At 40.0% G+C, this 21,521-nt stretch overlaps 1 protein-coding gene across 1 annotated transcript in view; it reads right to left on the bottom strand.

Annotated features, from left to right (window-relative positions):
- Positions 1-389: 389 nt before the first annotated feature.
- kif26ab (kinesin family member 26Ab) overlaps positions 390-21,521 on the bottom strand; it is a 98,702-nt gene continuing 77,570 nt past the window's right edge. The window contains 13 exon segments of the mRNA XM_042338298.1: positions 390-933; positions 3,055-3,205; positions 3,359-3,382; positions 3,877-4,070; positions 12,687-15,564; positions 15,675-16,190; positions 16,369-16,531; positions 17,304-17,463; positions 17,730-17,913; positions 18,206-18,423; positions 18,426-18,467; positions 20,761-20,854; positions 20,998-21,207. Of these exon segments, the coding sequence (XP_042194232.1) occupies positions 755-933; positions 3,055-3,205; positions 3,359-3,382; positions 3,877-4,070; positions 12,687-15,564; positions 15,675-16,190; positions 16,369-16,531; positions 17,304-17,463; positions 17,730-17,913; positions 18,206-18,423; positions 18,426-18,467; positions 20,761-20,854; positions 20,998-21,207 (5,013 nt within the window). The 3' untranslated portion in view covers positions 390-754.

Below are 21,521 nucleotides of genomic sequence, written 5' to 3'. Positions count from 1 at the left end.
TAAAAAAAAAAACTAGGAATTTCATTCCAACCTTCTGTAATAATATCAGTATGTAAAAAGAAGTTGCACAAAAAACAGACAGGATTTCATATAAAAAGTCTCCAAAAAATTCAATACATTTCATATTCTTAGTTCATAACATGCCTCAACTCATGGAACTTTGTTTCTATAAAAAACAATAATAAAACAGAATACAATGGAATATTAATATACAAGGGAACATGTTGAAATTGAAAACATATAAACAGCTCTCCTTTAAATGAGAAGGCAAAGTCCGTGATGTGAACATAATTTACTTATTGCTTTGCTACAATGACATTTTTACATACATCATATAAATACAATATACAATATAAAATAAGCAATTTGTTTCAGTGTGTACAGCTGGTTTCATTACTAGCACCAATGCAAATAAATCAAGTCGGTCAAAAAGGCACTTTAAGGTTTGCGGTTCTTTTTCTTCCTGGTTTACATTGCCTTCTCTCTTCCTTCTGAGAAAGGAAATTGCTCTTATCAACAGTTTAAACTTTCATTCAGTTTAAGTTCTGAGGCACTGTATTGATTTACACAGCTCACCATCAAGATTCATTGTCACCACAGCAACTCTCCCATCAACATCCTCTGTCACCTTTTCTGTCTTCACATCACCAACGTCTTCTTACTCATAATGCCTCAAGCATTTATTTCTTCATCACATGCCTACTTCCACCGTAGAATGACTTGGGTTTTAATCCTTTTCACCAAATGGCAGCCTTTAAACCTGCACTTCCCTTGGTCCATCATGCACATCAATGATCACACCAATATCAAAACAAGTCACCATCATGATCCTTGACTTGCATAGGTTGACACGTTGCTCAAGTTCCTCTGTTACCTCTTCCAAAGCTTCCAAATACTCCAGGGAGTCTTTATCCAGGTCTGGGTCAACCTCAACTATAAGGGGAGAAAAGTAGCACAAATGAATTAGATAAACACATCAGTGCAATTATAAATGACACTTTCATAATGGTTGGTAATTTAATATCATTTCTTTTATCCTCTCAGTAAACATGCGAAGGATCTGCTTACAATGACTCTTTCTTTACCTCTCTTTTTTTAATTAATCCGTTCTCTGTCTGTCTCTCTCTCTTTCTCTATCTCAGTCCTCCACAACATGTACCAATCCCCACTGGGAATTGGCAGGAGGTGACCTCTGATGATACTGTTCTGTAATCAGTTGTTAAGTGATGCATGAATGTGACCCAGTGTGCCTCACTTTTCGATTTTCCCTCTCTCCATGTAGAGAATTACCTGGCCCCTTCCCACCGCACTACTCGGATTGGGAATTTGCTTCATGGTTGATGATAGTGATAAAACCCTGGCCCTTCTTTACAATCTCGTGTTAAGCACTTAAAAAAGTAGCGTTTTTTTAATTTACCAATGAAAATTATAATCCATGGATATTGCTGAGACGTCGATTGTATTGTTACGCTTGAATCCCTTAATGTGGTGGTCCTGTTATTAATTCTTCTAAACCCACTAAATAGTATCCCCTCTAATGAAATCTACATGTCAATGATATTCTATTACCAGAAGCAGAAATTCTTAACATACTAAGAAGGCTTTTTTTTGAGAAAGTAAATGTTACTCCTACTAAGTAAGTAGCTCAGAGATGAAATGTAATGAATTATTTGCTGAATAAAGTAAATAACTGGAGTTCAGACTGCACACAAAAAATTAAATAAATGCGGCTCAATTATTTATATGCTTTAAGCGCTCCGGGACACTACCCTGTGTGAAGGGCGCTATATAAATACAAGTTGTTGTTGTTTACCCTTGGAGGATATCAATAGAGAAGAACAGAAAAATCCATAGCCTGCTGCCTGGGGATAAAGAGGTTCTTCGTCCAGTAGCACAAGCTCAAAGTACTACTGGAGTAACAATACCGGGCTCTGCAATGGTTGGGATTTGCATATTGCTTGAAGAATTATTTTCAAAAAGAAAAAGGAATAAAAAAAAATTCTGCACGAAAAGTGTTCAATGTGTGACCTCAAATTAACAATGCCTCGGGCATTCAAGATCATGTATTCACGTTAATTTGGGGGCCACACAATGGCAAGATTGCCAGTTGCTGAGTAAGAATTCTTTAACACATTAATAGGTCTTTTTACCCTTCCAGAACAGCTATGATATTTTGACGCAGCTGTATTAGTTTTTTGTGAGGCACTCTTCAATCCTGTTCTTGAAAACTGCTAACTTCTGAACAGATAAAACAGTCAAGTTTCTTTTAGATTTGAACTTGGATCACCTAAAATCAGGATAGCTCCAAACATTCAGGCAAAACGTACAAATTGGGTGAGCTTCCAGAGATTACCAGGATTACCAACCAGGAAACTGACTTGTTTCCTTTCTCTATACCTTCACTAGATTACGAAAGAAATGAATCGTTTTGGTCTCCCCTCCCTCCAATGATGTTGCAAGTGTCCCAGGACATCCCAATCCCAGCAGGAAAACATCTTCTTATCCCATCTACATGACCTGCGGCAGAGTCCTGAAGAGTCCAGTCCAAAAACAGATCGATGACTTAAAAAGTCTAGGACTTTTCCAAAATGATTAGAATTATACCTGAAATTCAGCACTATTCTTTCATCCTCACCCAATAACTCCTGAGGCAGTAATAAATCTGACTCTCCTGAAAATTCCTCTACCTACTGAATTAATAAATTAGGCTGTTCCTAAATGCATAAATTCTTAGTTTGCTCCCGAGTGTTGGCAGGTGAATGCTTCTTTGACAGAGATTTGCACCTGGAATCACTGAAGTGGGACAGGATTTTGTTTTAAGCCAGAGGATCATTTAAGCGTGACCTTTTTTTTAGCTTTCCTCCCTGGAGTTTGCTGCACCTACATATATATCACACACAGTATATCATGGTAGACTTGCTGCTCAAGTGGCTATTTGCATTTTGATAGGAAAGTAAACGGAATTACCATATCATTCATATGAAGAATAAACCTTTTCTTTCTCCCAACCCGCAGGTTTTCTGACGGAATGGAAAAAGCTTCCAATGTACTTACACTCAGAATTCCATTTATCAGGATCCATCATCAGCCTGTCCTTTGTATCCTCCAGCTCCTTTTTCAACACCTCGTGCTTTGCCTTTAACTCTCTTATCCTCTGCTGACGCTTCTCCAAGATCTTCAGCTTTGTGTTGAAGTACAACAAGCCCTGTCAGGCAAGGAAGACATTGCCCTTGTTTTAAACCATTCCTTCACAGCAAGCCATCGTACAAGAAATTAGAATTTTCCACTTTACGTTTATAACTTTCATGAACTCAGGGAAAAGTGCAGGGAGGATAATAAATCTGCCCAAGGTTCTTACCTTGTCAACGTCTTGGAAAGGCTGCTGCACAGTTAACGCCAGTGAAAAAGATAAAACAAAAGTTAAAATGACAAATCCTTTAAAAGGCTGACAGCGGATATTATGCATAATCCTTAGTTAATTGGAAGCAAATCAGATTATAATACTGCTGATGTAATATAATTCCAAAGAGCATACTTTTGCTCCTCTGCAAAGGAGTTAATGACCCTGGTGCAGAGCGACTATAAAGTTTGATAATAGCAGGCAAAAACTGCAAAGGTTCATTCATAATATATTCATAGATTTTTCTTCTCCTATACCATCTCTCCTGGCAAACCATGATTAATTGTGGATAGTAATTATTTTTATCTCCTCTTTGTAAGGGCACTTCAACATATGCATTGTAAAATTAATAATTATAGTCATTTAATTGCAGTCAATCTTCTGTACGCCGTTGTATTCTGCCTGTATTTAAGCAGCCATTTTTCACCGAAGCCATAACTCAGGGTGTCTAAAATTGTTGTACTAAATGTACTGACCTCATTTTCTTCCTGCCTGTGTCGTTGTAACCGTTCCACATCATCAATCTCATAAACCTTAATTTCAAACGACTCTTTCAGAGTGCCCGGCAGTGGTGGCAGATCCACCCACTGCCCTGCTCCCGTGGTCGGTTTCCGTCCCAAGGACGAAGCATCGGGCAAAGGAGTAGGAATGAGCCGGCGCCGCTGGATCCCTGAAAAATGCAAAAACGTTATTAATTCAATACGATTTACTGGCACGATTTCCCTGCGATTTCACCTGTACAGAAGGCAAAGTGCTTTGCACAATATCACAAATGGCTGATAGGAGAAAATACCTTTGGACCACGTGAGCATGACTGCTTGTTTTGAGACAATAAATGCTTTATAATTAACAATACTTGCACCTCCATGTGCCAAAATGCCTCAATGAGCTTCTTGGATTCATATATACTTTGATGTGTAGTGCCTTATTCATAGAATTAAATGGAAAACTATGATATGGTACAAAAAAAAGGTCATTCAGCCCAATGAGTCTGTGTCTGCATTTATACTTCACACAAGCCTCACCCTCCCCATCCCCTATTCCCTTCTGGGACAGAGTTCGAGAAAGTGGGGAGAGTGGGAAAGCTGATCCACTGATGGTGAGGTGGGTCGGGCGTGGACTTGAAGCAGACCGGTCGGTGTTCCCTGAACTATTGGAACTACTTACAGCAGTTTCTCTGTGTAAAATGTCTCTAAAATTTGACACAGTCAGGCATCAATTTGTTCTGGTGATACTGTATGCATACTTTGTAGTCCTAACTTGAATGCGCACTGAGCTGCAGAAACAGAACTAATGTGAAAAGATAAACATCCTTTCTTCTATCTTGCTTGAATGAGGAACAGGCATTAAAGTCCTTCTGTAATGAAATGCTTATATTTATTTCACTTGTCCAATGAATAAGTTGTGAATACGTTCTTACAAAAGTGCTCAACCCCATGAATACAGAAAATGTGAAAAAATAAAAATAATTTGAACCGGAATCTGCAAAAGAAAAACTCATTTAAATGGGCTTCTCAATCGAGACACTAAAACCAAAACATTAACAATATTGCAGCGTTTTTGAATCTGTGTGAAATACAATAATCTAGTACATATGACTCCACTTTCAACAACTAATGGAAGAAAGTGAACAGAATCCCATCAACTACCTTCTCTATGTGGTAATATCAATCTCCAAAATCACTTCAGTTGAACGACACTATCTGAAGCACTGCACTGCATTACTTGTATAAAAAAAGGCTCCAATGAAACAGCTTTTGCTCTCTGTATAGACCTATGCAGAACAACAGCAAATATAAACCTGTCAAAAAGCAATAACTGTTATAAAACGAGTCAAGATTTCAGTAGCTGGGGCAATTTATATAGGAGATGTGTGTTACAACAAATATGATGGAAAATACTTTCGAGCAAATAAAGTCTTTGTTCCAAAAAAACAATTTGCAATGTCTTCTACAGTGTTACAGATTCGGATAAATATGTAGCAGTGGGAAACTCTAAAATAAGAGCCATATTCAAGAATGTTTAAATAGTGAAGAGCATTGAATTGAACAAAAAAAATGTATTTAGTAATTGTACAATAGAAATTTAGATGAACACAGGCCAGGAAGCTGTCAGAAGACATACATCATGGTAAAACTCTGTCAAATTAGGAAGTCATGCAAATGCTTGGATATTTTTAATGCAATTTGCTATGTTACACAAAAACCTCCAACTGTGCTTTCTTTGAAGGCAAAATTTAGCCGACCAGTTTTTGATCAAACCTGTGCAGATAAATCAAACCTGCCATCCCAGCATTCATTCGTTGCTTTGCCATTCAGATCAGCTCTTTCTTAAGGATAAAAGTACGTTCTGACTACATCTGCGTTCTTTATTTGTCCCTTCTCTTTACCACCGCAGTTAGTTTTACCATTACATACCCAAACCAGGCATTCACCAAGGAAAAATATCGCACATTGCAATCGCGATTTAAAATTCTGACAAAGAATTAGCCTGTGGCACTTTTTGGGTTTATGAGATCTGATATCATAGGTTAGGCACATGTGTTTTCAAGGCTACACCTAGCTAAGACTGGGAATTGGGCCAATACGGTCAGACCCCAGGGTACTGGGAGTCGGTGTTAGCAGTTACAGTGTGTGAGGTCTAGGAGTAGTTGAATGCAGCACATGGAGGCCATCTGTCAACTTCTTACATCAGGAGGACGTTTAAGAGAGAAAGTCTTAAGACCACACGTCACAGCTGGCAATTAGTTGTCTGAACGGCCATATTGCCATTCTGGAATTACACTGCTTCGAATCATTTACGATTTGGGTTTAAATGTAGCTAAAAGAAATTTAATTTCCATGTTCTGACACGCTATCCTGCGGGAAGGGTGCAATATAAATGCAAATTGTTGGCGTTGTCACACCTTTGAGAGCCGTAATATTAAATTCCCACTTTCAGCGACTAACCTAAAAAAGTCCATGCGATCGAATCACATCAGCTACTTTGCCTTATGTATTAATCTTAAGTCATTGAACGGTGCTCGAATTCTGTAAAACTATCTGAGGCATTCTCCTGCATTACTGTGCAGGAACAATGCAAAATCCATTGCAGAGATTCAACTGGTATGAATCTTGTTAAAAAGCAATAACTCCTGTGAAATGTGCACAGATATTTCAGCAGGGGAGGTAATTGGGAACTTGTCCCTTTGAGTATTCTAATTCCTGCCCACTCTACATGATTTACCTCCTGTATGGTTCTATTGATGGGTTGCTATGCCCGTGCCTGGACACCAAATAAACAATAACTCGATAATCCTGTACAATCATCATTCCTTGAATGCAGCACTATCTCACATCTATTACACAGGGCCCATGAAGCTATCACGATGCCCAATTCTGCCAAATTTGCAGGTAGACATTGTAAAAAGAGCAGAGACACAGGGGTGACTTAAGGTTGTGACCCTGTCATGTGATTCCGATAGCAATTACAAATGACTCCAGCTTCGTTGTCATGGTTTCTGATGTCACCTGAAGCACTTGGTAAGATTACTGCCTCTTAATCACTCTTGTGTATCATTAGAATGATACATGATCGATTCCTAATGTTACTTTACGGGAATACAATGCTAAATTAAATCACACAGCTATAGGCATGTGCTCAGCATCTCTCATGTCACACAGGCTGGCACTTTTGTGACAGAGCAAATATGTGACTGAAACACTTGTACACCCAATGCCAGATTTAATGTGGAATATTTGGACTCTGCCCAGCACAGGGAACATGTAAAGGGAATTCAGGTATCTGTAGTCCATAGTGGGCAAATTATACAAATGACTGTAAAATGTCATTGGAAACTACAGGGCTTCAGTCAATGCGATATTAGACAAGACATAGGATGGAATGTTTAACCAAGTACCAAATGTTTTATACGTTTATTCAGACTGAGAAGTTTGAATGGAAAGTATCCCCTTTAGACTTTTGGTTAACTTAATACTCATTGTAGTAATTCTCCATCGGGAATCCAGTTAAATTTCTATTTGTTCCAGTTCCAGAGTGAAGTTTCCCAGGGCTGGCATTATATACCATTAAAAGAGTCCCTCATTTGCATGACTTAGATTCCTCAGTCAGGTATCCTGTTAAGGAGTACTGCAAGTAATGTGCAGGCTCCACTCATCTTCTTCCAATGCTATTAAGTGTTTATTTTTCTCCTCTTGTTAAATTTACCATTACAAAATGAAACACCCATTAAAATAACATTTAACAAAAAAGAGAAATGCTGCAAATTAGGCCCCAGTATTCCAATAAAAATTCTGGGTACACATGCAGGCAACAATGATGTGCGAGGACATTTCTCAGGGCACTATTACATTGTTTAAGACTTTTTCAAACACCAAAGATAAACATTGCCATGTATCTGTTTGCTCCAAAGTAAATTCCATGAGACAAACTGTCCCATGAACATTTAATAAGCATTTGGTGTCGATGGGAATGGATTTTTGTTAAAAGAATCACAAGAGCAATTTGAACACATCAACAGGTAATGTTGAACTTGAAAGAGTAGAAAGTCACAAAGCAAAATGCATATTGTTCTTTTATTATAATCTGACCACCATAAAGTTGCAAAGCTTCAAGTGATTAACGCTCGCAATAATGAATGAGGAGGTGTGTATATATCAGAGCAATAACCACACCAGACAGTTTTGCAATAAGGTTAAATAGAGTATTAAACTGATCAGGTGTGATAAGAAACTCAACGTAGGCAAGGCTTTTAAGTTCACTTTAACCATTATGCCTCTTGCAAAGGATGTACTTCACCTGATTTACTGGTCGTTCTGAATGAAATCTTTTCACTACACAAGCTCTGAATGTTATTTTAAACAGGAGTGACCATTCATTTTAGGAGCACGGGGAAAAATTATTCAAATGAACAACAGAATCAAAGACTTCAATGTGTTATTTTCAGCCAGTGGGCAGCAATTTCGCAATGCCCGGCAAGCCACCTCTACCATTCATTTCAATATAGCTGTCATCTAATATTCATTTACATGAGACTTAAGCAGATTGTTATAGTAGTGACCTTGACTAACCTTGATTATCCCACAATAAGACTTTCCTTAGGCCTTATCCTTAAGCTTTTGTTTGAAACTAACTTTTTTTGATCTCTCTCCTAACCAAGTGAGTGTTAGGATTGATTGGAGGGGTTGGGGTAGAATGCAGTAATGTCAGAAGTATTACAAGGGCAGAACATGTGATTAAAATGTCACTTCAAAACCTGTCTTACATGATAGGTTTGGGACTGAATGGCCTTAACCTAAACCCCCACCCCCACACACACACACTCCCCCGCTTCTACAGAACAGTTTCTGCCTGAGGGATCTTCACCAACTATCAACAAGGCCTTATTCCAGAGCACAGAGCAGTGGTTTAATTTTTAATTGTGATTTTTAAGACACTAACTGCTAAAGCACCCACAACGACTCAACCCTGCTCCGTTAGATATTGTTTCACGAGTAAGATTAAACATTAAAATCATGTTTAATCAGTGCTATGCCTATTTTCATTTCATTCTGGCAAGCAGGAGAGAGGGGTGTGAAGCAAAATCAAACTGCAATCTCAGTGTGTCCAAAGCAAATTTCAAATATTGTTGCTTCATCTCAACACCTAGTACTGTATGTGTGTGAAGAATACAGGAGGAGAGAGACAGAATATTGGGCTTCAAAGCTTAACAGTGTTAGAATGTTGAAAGGTGACAATCCTAAATGTTCCAGTTATATTTTACTCTCGAAAGATTTTTATTTTTCTTTAAAAATCCTGGCCTGAGATTTCAAATGAACATCAAGAAAAGTCAATTTTTTCAGTCTTCCTGAATGATATTTCACCAAGTCCAATATTTCATTAGGTTAAAGCATCTCTGATGTGAACACATGCAAACCTATCACCCCTTTATGTGAATTGCCTATATTACTCCTAACAGAGTGCAAACAGCCCTAACCATGGATTTTTTTTTAACTTTCTCACCTACTTTCAAGATTTCTACCAGTCTCACATTATTTTACTCCCTGAACTAATTAGCCACGGGATTGTTTCTTCAAAGGTTATTTCCCCTAACCTTTTTGGTAGAAGACGACAAGGTTGGAGATGTAATTTGTTTTCCTTTTTACCTACGAGTGTCAAACTCCCGTCAGATGTTTGTTGCACAAGCTAAGCAGCCGACACCCCAATTGCATCAGTGTTCCTTCACCTCAATCTCACAAGACCACCTGTACTCCATCCAGGTGATGTTTCCAATTGCTGTGTTCACCAGCTCTTTGGCCTTGCTGAATGAAATGACCGACTGACCAAACTATGACCATGGTTTGTGCTGTGGACTTGTGTCCAAAGGGAATCTGACTACACAGTAAACCTCTTTTAGGACCCAATAATAGCTTTGGGAGAAAGATTTTCATCCAATCTTGCTGGGCTGGCTTGAAATCATATCTGTATGGTAAAAGGTCAGGGTTCTTAATAACTGCACCACCCATTTTTCCTCCTTCCCCCCCACCCCCCTCAACACACACACACCAAATCTGAGATATTCATTTAAACTAACAATCGGAGTTTGCATCAGATATCAAATCACAACCCTGAATGACTGTCGAAATAAGTTCCACAGAGAGAACCAGTATCAAGGGAATGCAGTGGAAACAAGGTAAGATTTAGTTTCACATTCAGCCCATCACATTCTCAACTCTGCCCGCAAAAGCAAAGCCATATCATCTGTTGTTCCGTTTGCTGAGTGTATGAAAAATAAATTGTTTGTGTGCACAGCGCCTTGACATGCACATGTGGATTTGTGCTAATGCACAACAAGAGGAAGTCTAATAAATGGCTATTAAACCACCCTAATAGACGTATAAATGTGACAGCTTCACTCAGTCCACATCGCAGCTTCCTGAACTGATCCCAGGCAACTTTTATCTCTGCATAAAAATATATTAGTAAAGACTTCTTGTTAAGAAGAATTGATAAATTTTTGTTACTTAAAGTAATGCAATTAAGAGGCATTCGTACAGTGTAATAAAAGGCACTACGTATAGTTATGGCTTCCTGGCAAGCAGGAGTGGATCCTTATCATAGGATAGTGGTTCTACCCTGTGCGCTCAGATGAACGCAGAAAAAACTAAAAAAAAATGTGTATGATACATCAATTGCCTTCCCATGGGACTTTGTATCTATCTTACAATTGTCTGCTACCAACAGCTTTGCCCATGAGAATTCAGATATTTTAGTATGAACGTGAGTAGCATTTCATGATTTACTAAAAAGGAAAACCACCATCTTTTGTGAAGTCTACGGCATATTTTCGACTCACATTGTAGGAGGCCCCTGAACCTGTGCCGTTTACAGTTATTTCCATAAATTTGCAAAGACAAAACATGTGGGTCTGCTAATGTTTCTAAAGATTTCTCCCCATTCCCATCCCCCCCACTTCCCCCGGCAAAACAGCCAAGCGATCATTGTTGTAGATGGTGCCCATATTACCTAATACCATGTATTAATGAAATGTCCATGTAGGTGTGGGGATATCAAAATTAAGCAATTTCTTCATTCAACTGAACAGCACTAATGTTTAACTGTCTCATTAGTTGTTCTGAAACCCAACAGCAGGTTCCTCACAGCCAGGGTACAGAGCAGAACCAGCAACATAAATGTTTAGTCTTTTTTTAATCATAAAAGTCACGTAATAAGTTAAAACGTAGGATGGTAATAAATCAAGGGTTTAGCCTTTTATCACTTTTGCTGTCAGAATTAATACTACAAAGCACGTCCAGTGCAGAGAAAATCATTCTGCACACCAACTCCTTTCCTTTAGAAACAGGGAGACAAATCAAGTGAAGTGATGTGACTAAAATACATTAACTCCCTCACAATTGAACTTGATAAATATCAGAAAATGTTTCTAAGAGTGTTCATGGTCGAACATCATCTCCCTCCAATGTGTCTGCCTATATAAATTACATGACGCTCTTTAAGAAAGGGTATGATTACTTTTATTCCTCTCAGAACCAAGAAGATACTTATTATTACATGACACTTCTTCACAAATGCAACCTTCGATCCTCAAGATAGTTTTCAAGTCATTGTTTTGAAAGGCACAATGATTATTATAAGTATTCAATCATTACTCAATCGCAATAGTTTCTTTTGTCATAAAAGAATACCCCATCTCCATTTCAAAGGTGTCATGATAAATAATAAATAAATAATCCTTGCATCCATTATAGCACCTTTCGCATCAGGAGGACATCTCAAAGCGTTTCACATGGTTTATTGTGAAGTGTAGTGACTATGTATTTTGCAGTACTCAAAGAATTACTTTTTCTTTAAGGTAGATTTTAGGAAAAAATACAAACAAATGTAATTGTTTGTATTTCATCTGTTCCTGCTTCCCCCCTGTACTTTGTGAGGTTTCCAAGGTCAATGGCAGACAAACTTGACAATCAACTTTTTCTTTGAATCAATTCAGATGATAATGCCTTGGTATAGTGTGATCTAAGTAGTCCTGTAGCTCAGTGGTTAGAGCACTCGCCTTGCAAGCGGGACATCTGGGTTCAATTCCAGGCAGGGCGAAACCTTGGGCAAGTTTCCCTACTCCACACGCCTGATAATAATCCCTCCAAAACAAAAAACAATAATAAATTGGTCATTTTCAATCCACGACTGTTTGTGGGACACTCCTGTGCGCAATTGGCTGACGCATTTCGCCCACAAATATACAGTCAATTAACTTTACAGTCTATTCTGTGAAGCACTTTGAGATGTCGAGAAGACGTGAAAAGCGCTATATCAAATGCAAGGATTATTATTATATATTATTATTATCTAAGGTTAGGTTAGAAAGTATTGCTTGGTACAGACAACAGGGAATTTTACTCTTACAACTGGTTGTACCTTGCCTACCTGAAACAAAAATTTAAACCACAAAGGTGACACGTGCGGAAACTAAACCAGTTTCAATTCCATAAATGCTGCATATTTTTCTTAATTTATAATTAATTTATATATTTTTGAAACACACTGATTGATCGACTGATTGGTTATCAGTAATAATTCAATAGAGAGAGATAACTAAAATAGAAGTCGCTGAGAACACGAAGCAAGTCAGGCAGCATCTATAAAGAGAAGAAAACAAGTTAACGTTTCAAGTTACATTAACTCATTTTCCTCTCTGCATAGATGCTGCCTAACTGCTGTGTGTTCCCAGCGACTTGTACTTCAGTTTTCCAGTATCTGTAGTATTTTGCCAGAGAGATAACTGACTGACCTGTTGCGCGCTTTTTCGGGGACTTTGAACTCCTATTGCGGCCAGACGAAGACATTCCACTTTCACTCATGGAGTCGTGTGCTGATGATGCGCTGCCAGTGGCTTCACTGTCCCGAATCATGCTTTCATAGCCACTGCTGCCACCACTGTGGTAAAAGAGAGCAGTTCTTCCCATGGCTGGAGGCAGCTCTCCACTGAGAACACTGCTGTTGTCACTTCCGTGCCCACTACTGTAGCGTTGAGGTCGTCGGGGTGCAGTTATTTTACTGTACGGAGAAGGCAAGACTGGTATCTGTGATTTTTCATCACTGAGGTTCACCCCACTGTCATTTCCACTGTCAGAGTCTGTAGATCCTCTCAAATGGCCCATTTTACTAGAAGAGGCCCCTGATGCCAGCTCGGAGACACGGCTGTTTGCTGCCCTGACTGCTTGCTTTGTTCCCATGATTGTTCCTTTGCCGGGTTTACAATTTGCTGGCTGAGCCGAGCGAGGTATTGTTTTTCCATTTGGCGGAACACTGGAACTTCGACCTATCGACTGGGTTAGCGACTTCACAGATGTGGTCAACACCTTGGCTCCACTTGTAGAAAGGCTTCGACACTTACCGCCTGACACCACTACTTTGTTATTGGAAGCACATTTGGTTTGATTGGATTTACCTGGTCCGAGGACTACGGAAATGGGTGGGGAGGAGACCGCTGGAGCTGAAGGTGAAACACCAAGGCGTGGTACCGATCGGCCAGTTCTGCCATTGTTGCTGCCGAGGTTACCATTTTCCTTAACCACACCATTCTTTGACCCTACCGAAGACAAGCTATCACATCTCTCCAGGGATGCCTGACTCCCACAGCGTTGCACAGCTTCGAGTTTAGGCAACTTCGATTTGGGATTCGAACCATTTTTAGCAGAGGTCTGGTCAGATTTCACGTTTGCTGGTCTACTCATGCTGCCTTCCCCGACACAAGAAGCAACCTTTGGTCTTCCATCGATTTCATCCTCTAGCTTTGGTGAGGTCGCTTTAACTGTATCTGAAGCAGTACCTTTTTGGGCGCCAACTAGTGGCGTGGCTCGGTTTTTCAGATCTAAGCTAGATTTACGGACGGGCGGTGCTGGGGGAGTTCCACTGAGCCTTGGCAGCATGCTCGCCTTCGGCGCTGATGTTTTCTTCCCCGTAGTTGATTTCAAACTGCCGGCAATCGAAGCATAATCTTGTTGACTCTTGGGGATAGCTCCGACGTTGGCGCAAGTGTGCATTATCGGCATTGTCGCGACGGTTGCACTTCCTTTCTTGACCTGTGCTGCTCTTCCTGGCCCCTCACATTTTCTGACATTTGTACCATTTGCTCCGTTGGATTTAGTTGCCATCTCGCAACCGTCCACGACTCTGTGTGTACAGGAAATGGTTGTATAGGATTTGTTGAGTCTAGGAAGAGTTCCGGTATTCTGGGCTGTTTTCATTTGCTGCTTCGCCTGAATACTATTTCCAGATCTAGTGGAGGATTTAGCTGAAAGAGCTTGATCCCCTGCTTTTGGTTCCAGTTGGCTATTTGTGCGCTTCAACCAAGGGTCCGCGAGTTTGTTTTCTTGCCTTTGTGTGTCTGCGCAGTTCACAGTGCTGCAACTGTGGCTCACAGATGAGGTAGGTTTTACTTTCCTGGTCGTGGGAAGACTACAGTGGCTAATAGGAACCTCTTCACAAATCCCTGGGGCGGGAGAATGTGCTGGAGTGCTGGATTTCATCACTGAGGAATTGGTAGCATCGGCCACGAATTTGCTTGAAGCTGCTTTGGGTGAACCTAAGGCATCAGAACTTTTGTTGCCGTCGACAGTAAGCTTGCTCGAACCAGCACTTTCATTCTCCAGTTCAGAGAAACAGAATCCACTGTCGTTCAACGTGCTTTTTGGAGTGTGTGGCAGTGACACGGTCGTGTCTTGCAGCTCATCAGGTGAATCCAACTTAAAAGGCCCGAGAGACATCTCGCCACAGCTGCAGCAAGACTGTGCCACCAAACCGTCGGAGGACTGGGCGCAATCGCTTTCCAGAGTACAAACGCTTACTTCACTAAGCCAGGAGCTAATAGATGAACGCCTGCTACTGCTGCAAAATGAGGCCTCCACAAGTGGCACTACAATGTCAATATTTACTCCAGCGTGGGCTGCTGGTGAGGTATAAGCTTCAAAGTCATCATTGATGCTACTAATAATGCTGACGGGCCGTGAGCCTGAGGCCAGAGCCTGAAGTGAACAATCACTGTTAAAGCTAATAATACTGGCAGGTCGACCATTTTCCAGGACTTCTCCGAATGACAGCTCCTCGACGACTGTAAATACCAGCTCGTCTTCTCCGTTAAGTTCCACGGGCTTCTGCAAGGTCACAGTGGTAGTCAGCATGTCTCGGTCGATACAACCGGTCCTTAATGCCGACTTTAAGTCGTTTATGTCTCTGGCACCAGATTGGCTGTGTGTACCTCTGCAGCGTGCGAGAGCACCTCCTGTTACACTGCACTCTTGTTTATTGGACACCTGATGGCTCATTCCCACTGGAGGCGTTCGAACCACACATCTGCTATTGAATTCTGAACAAATCTTTACTGTGTCTTTTGTTTGTGGAGGTGGCGGTGCAGGACTTGGCAAAGGTCTCCTGTAAAACAATGATTTCTCCCTCACAACAGAAGCAGGTGCACCTGCTGTCTGTTCTTGTGCTTTAGGGCAGTTAGATCTGGACATGTTCGAGGAAGCTGTGATTGTCTTTTGGATTCCATCTGTTCCAGCATCGCTACTTAATTCCACTTTACTTCCTTCAGCTTTGGTTTGCAGGCTTAAGTGTTCAGTTGTTTTGGATTGAGGTGGGTTCATCATTGGAGAACCATTACCCTGCTCTGCAGGAATCTGAGAATGTGCACCTTGCCCCTTTTTAGGGACATCATTGCCTCTTTTGAAGGGTGTTTTCCATACATTCGTGGAGATCCATTCTCTTGCCCGGTAACAGATTGAGCTTTCTCCTGCACTGTGGTAGATGGCACATTCTCCATCCATCCTTGGAGAGAAACTGGACTAGTGCTACATAAGAAAAGTCCTTGTTCAGCAGAAAACTTCAGGGGTGCTTCACTACCATCAATACATTCTAATCTCTCTTGTAATTCTGCAAATGTATTGCATTTGAAATAGTCCTTTTCGGTGCTCTTACCACCAGTGGTAGTTTCCCTGTTTTTCTTAACTTCATACCGCTTGTTCAGAGAAGGGATGATAGGTACAAACTCTGGGGGCCCCTCATTGTCTGTGAGATCCCGATCAGACAACACTGCACCATCGGGACCGACGTAAATAACTGTGTCGCACGATTGTTCACTGCTTGAGGAATAATCTGGGTCGCTGGATATTCCTAACACAGGAAGTTCTGGGTCAAGAGCTATAGTTCTTGGGTGGAAGGGTCTCAGGTGAGGCGACCTTCGAATCCGACCTTCTTCACATGAACTCTCCCCTCCAGAAGAACTTGAGGCATACTAGTGTGTACAAAGAAAAGTAAGAACTTGAGATAAAAGCGCCAACGCTCAATTTAGCATCTTACAAGCTAACGCACATTTGAAATTTAAGCCTCAACAATTTCACCATGAGAGGTGGCTTTTAATGTCATTCACAGTGAAAGGGTTAGATGTGAAACAATTCAGCGAGGTCACTGACCTTGGATTTTTTCTTTCTCATTCGATGAATTCGTGCTGCAAGCTGAATGCTTGTAAGGGTTTCTGCATAGTTGTTAGGAGAGCCAGAAATATGCGTGATCATGGTTGTTCGACAGTTGATATTTCCCAGTGACTCTCTCAACAGCATAGTAAGCTTGCTATCTCTAGATTAAACAGTGAAACAAGTACAATCAATTACACAGATGGAGTAACTATTTTAAAATCGACTGGCTATTTAGAAATTCTCCGAGAGAGAATATTCATCTCGTCATCTATACGTGTTGCTGCTTTGTATCTGAATTAGTATTAACACTAGTATTAGCATGATATCTAATTTCAGGTACAATAGCAGAATACAATCCAGTTCCATATATATTCTATACCTTCTGTTCTTTAAAACCAGAAATGTAGGAAACCATCTGCTTCAAAATAGAACTTATTTTGGCAAATAGGTTATAGATCCATCCACCAATTTGACCTCCTGAGGGAAGGTTCTGCTCACTTAGATCCCTTTCAGGAAAGTGCAAATGTGAGGATTGGTTAAGGACAGTTTCGGGCACAGTTCTGATGCCTCCCATGTGAGATGGGGTACTGATGTTCATTGTCTAGGTTTGTGCATGTGCTACAGTCTCTCTTAAGGTAAGGCAACACGAAAGCTGCCAGTGCCTATAGAACTGAGCCCCAGCACAAGACCACACCTTCAACATAGCAGTAAATTTAAATAATAAATAAATGAACTTGCAATTCTCCCAGATGAGAAATTTGGTATTAAGGCAAAAAAAAATAATTATTGATTTTTTTTTAAAAAATCCGCGGAAGGCTAGCTTCTTATTTCTCCATGGCCTCACAATTCCTGTGGCAAAATGCTTTTCCCAGAATTTGCATTTATATTAGCTCTGAAGTTATGTTAATGCCCATGTATAATATATCACTTACTTGTATGGAATGTGCTTAGCACCATTGACCAACGCCAAAATGACATTGCCTAGAGCTGAGAGCGACAGACAGAGTCCACCGCCACCATCCCGGCTCTTGCTCAGAACCTTTTCACAGCTCCCCAAATCAATGAGGTGCAGGCGACTGCGTCCTCCTGACACTGCAACGACACAGCAAGAGTGCACAAGCCCAATTAGACGCTTTGATGTTATTCGACTGACAAACATAACGAAATGTATCAAGGGGGCATCGACCGTGTGAAATATTAATGACGGGCAAAATGTGAAGCTTTCTCAGCAGTCAGATGCCTCTAGTCAATTACTGACGTTAAGGTGCTATTGGTGGTTCCGTGCACTCACGCAGGCTAAATTAGTTTTGTAAATTAGAATTTGCCATTTAGCAATTAATGGAGGATAATGAACATACTTCCCCCTTTGCCACTCTTTTCCATCCGGTATTGATAGATATGAAGGGTGAAGAGCATATGCGAGTTTCTTCTTTCCTCTTCATCACAATCAGGCCTACTGGTTCTTCTGGAGGCTATTGCAGCATCAAGGAAGTAGGCTGCTTTTTCTGCCGTGGGGGCTCTCAACTCACTTTGATTCTGAAGCTGAACGTGAAGAGAGAAATGTGTCTAATTGGAACAGGGTTTCGTTTTCGGATCAACAGATTAACTCTCTCGGGCAATTAATAAAAANTATATGCACACCAAGGGAGCCGGGATGAAAAGGTAAGGCAAAAAAAAAGAGAGCGAGACAATGACATTTAAAACATAGTTAAAACACGTCTGGAAAATATCAAACATTCTTCGCAATCGAATGTGAAATGGCAGAAGTTGAGAAAGCACATCAAAAACCTCGCAATGTATCTATAACAGTAATTATATTTAACAGTAAAAGTACCTGAGTTCCACAGATTGGATCCTCTCTGAGGTAGACACCAGGAGACTGGCCATCTTGGAGACTGCCAGTGGCTGCTTCAGATAACAGATCCCCAAGGTTTTCCTCCTTGCCCCAAATCTCAACAGCAGACACCCTGACCGAGAAGCGAGTGCCCGTCTTCTCCTTGCGTTCATTTATTAGTTTAAAAAGCCAGGATATTGCACAGGGAATGATCCCAGGTTTTGTGTTGAATTGTCCTTTCCAATCATAGTATACGATTTCCCTGGAATTAAAATGCAAACGATAAATCTGAATGCTGGATTCCTTCAATAATCTAAAAAATACAGATAATCACATACATAAATAATTAGATACACTAAATATTCCCTAGGCATTAAATGGATCATACTAATGTCATCTTATTAACAGAGGTAAAATTTACTCACTAATAGGCTTTAAAAACTTTGAAGTGGAACCATATGTCATTCCACTAGTTATGATATATAACATGCATTCAATGCCCACATGGGCATTTTCAACTAATTTCAATAATTAATACACTTGGTGTATTAATCGGACAACAAAAAGTAACAATTAATAATGAGGTTACACTGAATTTCAATTTTTAAATGTGCCTAAAGCATGTTGAGATGCAGTTTGACTTTATACCATAGACAAATGAAAATGCCAACAAAGTAAGAACATAGTCAGTTGCAAAACATTTCTGAGAGAAGAGGGTGAAACATTTGGTATTTCTACTTCTCTGCCTGTTTATTTTATTGTGTTAGAGTTACCCTCCCATAGGGAGTCATGAGGTCATTCATATTGGTTCATAATTGTATTAATGTGATACTGCAATTGGCACTATGATAACCTCATTCTCCCAGCTTTGCTCCCTAGTTATAGAAGGAAGTTACCCGTCAAGTTTTAGCGGGTGCTAGATGTGTAGTGAGATACTTATCACAATATTGGCTCTGCCTTTAAACTGCCGTGAGGTTTCTAGCAAATAGGTGCCAATAGTCCCATATAATTTTGAGTGTGCTAAAGCTTCTAACTCTTTAAATAATGTATCACTTCTAGACAACCCAGAATGTGACCAATGGGACAATGCCTTGGAAATTAAGAAATGCCCCCACAGCAATTTCTACAGAGTGATTTGAGAAGATTAGTCTCCCTCATAGCTCCAGGACGGAATCAATGGTAAGGATTTTATTGACTGGGTCCCAATGTATGGTCTGTTCTGAAATGCTACCGGCTGCCTGAGTATTTTAATAGCCAGCTTGCACATTTTCAGCCTCTGTAGAGACTCTTAATCAATCGGTTTTACGTGAAATTCTTCACTACCAGAAGACTTCTTACTTGCTTTGCCTTTTTCTAAACTATGGAGGCAAATGTAATCCTCAAAAAACTAAATCAGCCTGTAAAAAAAATACCTAGAAGTTAAGAGAATGCACAGGAAATCCTGGCCACCAATATCAGTTACAGAACCGAGATACAGGGTGCAGACATTAAAGTGTGGAGGTGGAAGGAGCTAGTTGGCAAACATGGGACTTATCGTCTTTAAGGCCTGCCTTTCAAACTAGCTCAAACACATTGGATGAAAGTCTTTTTCTTTTTGTTGCAAGAGTCCTATGTGAAACAAGTTTAATCAACTTCAACTCATTTACCAGTGAGACACAAAATAAACCCCTATTTCAGCACCAAACTGGCAGCTTCACTCAGAAGCACAAAGGATGGTTACAAGAGGAGGAACAAAAATGGCATAGACTGGTCCAGTGGGCTACTAGCTGTTCTAACACTTCAGGACTGTGGTCTAAAATTCTTGACAGGATTCAAGAAAGGTTTATAAATATTGAATGCGGATCACACCGACGCGGGAATTTTGCTCCCAACACACACACACATAGCAGGACACATTAACTGTATTTGCGGAGAGAAAATAACTTTCAAGAACATTTCAAATGTAATCAATATATTGAAAAGGGACTGAATATCGCTACAGATATGTAGGAAGGGAGGAGGTCTGTGGAAAATATCTTGCAAGGACAGTTTCTCTTATGAATATAACCCTGTCTGGATATGGATTCTTTTTATCTAATTTTCAGGATGAAAATCCCAAAGTTACGGCGTGTATTTAAATATTTACAAATGTTCTTTCCTTGATAAAGGAATCATTTCCGCACAATATGCATATTTTAAAAAATTGAACGAAATATAAATTGGCAAAACACAGCATCAAGAAGACTAATTTCAAAATGAGAACAATCCAAAAAGAAAAGCTTCTTTGAATTGCTTCCACATTTCGAGTTGCTGTTATTAATATTTATAATATCATGGTACTTGTAAGAAAGGGAAAATCTAATTTGAGCTGTTTGCTGTACTTTAAAGCTTATTACTGCCTTTCTTATTAACACTTCAGGAATTAATTTCGAAACAAAATTTGGTAAGTCTGCAAAGTCAATTGAAAAGGAAATTGTAATCTATTCAGTCACTTCTACGTTTATTGTTGCAGAAGCTGACAGTATGTAATTACCAGCCTGACATTGTAATTAACTGTAACGAATTTGGGAGCTCACCAAGCTTGACATGACCAAAGCAAAATATGCAGCCATCTGCGCCATTCACGACAGACTGGATGACTTCTGCTACTGTTCCTGAGCAAACCTCCGCCTAGGAATGTTAGAACAGATAAGTGAAACGCATTAGCCAATCAGTATTATTATGTGTGCTCAAATAATTTAAAAATAAATATAGCATTGAATCAAGCAGTTAGGTAGTAATCAATTCAACTGCAGGACTTGGTTTCTACTTACTTGTGAGGCGTCTTGGGTGAACACAGCATCGAACGCAAACATTTTTGGAGCAGCAACAATTGTTCGACGGTGAGCAGAACTTACATGTCCGCTCACCAAGGGGTCATAGAGGGTTATTTGTTTTTTACGAGAGTCTACTTTTAAGAAAGACATGGACTCTGATGTGTCACTTGCTCCTTGGGAAGGACAGATCCGTACCATTACCTTCACCTGGAAGAAAATGACCACAATCAATCTTCTCCAAGCGATCAGCTATGAACAATAAATATAGCTACAATAACCGCTTTCAGTAGTCTCATTACAGACAGATCAGCAAATGCAAATACACTCCAAAAGAACATTTCAAAGTCTTCCTCAAACGCTAATGGATTATACTAATGGTGAAATCCAAATAGTAGGACAAGGAGTTGGCTGCCACACTCAGCAAGATACGTTCAGAAACCAAGAGAAACCTCTGATACCGTTTACTCACACAGCTCTATTTTATATATTACTTTTAAGAGTCTAAAATCTCAGGTACATTA

Source organism: Callorhinchus milii, unplaced genomic scaffold (assembly GCF_018977255.1).
Source record: "Callorhinchus milii isolate IMCB2004 unplaced genomic scaffold, IMCB_Cmil_1.0 Scaffold9, whole genome shotgun sequence".
NCBI classification, from domain to species: domain Eukaryota; kingdom Metazoa; phylum Chordata; class Chondrichthyes; order Chimaeriformes; family Callorhinchidae; genus Callorhinchus; species Callorhinchus milii.
This window is presented reverse-complemented; position numbering and strand designations above follow the sequence as displayed.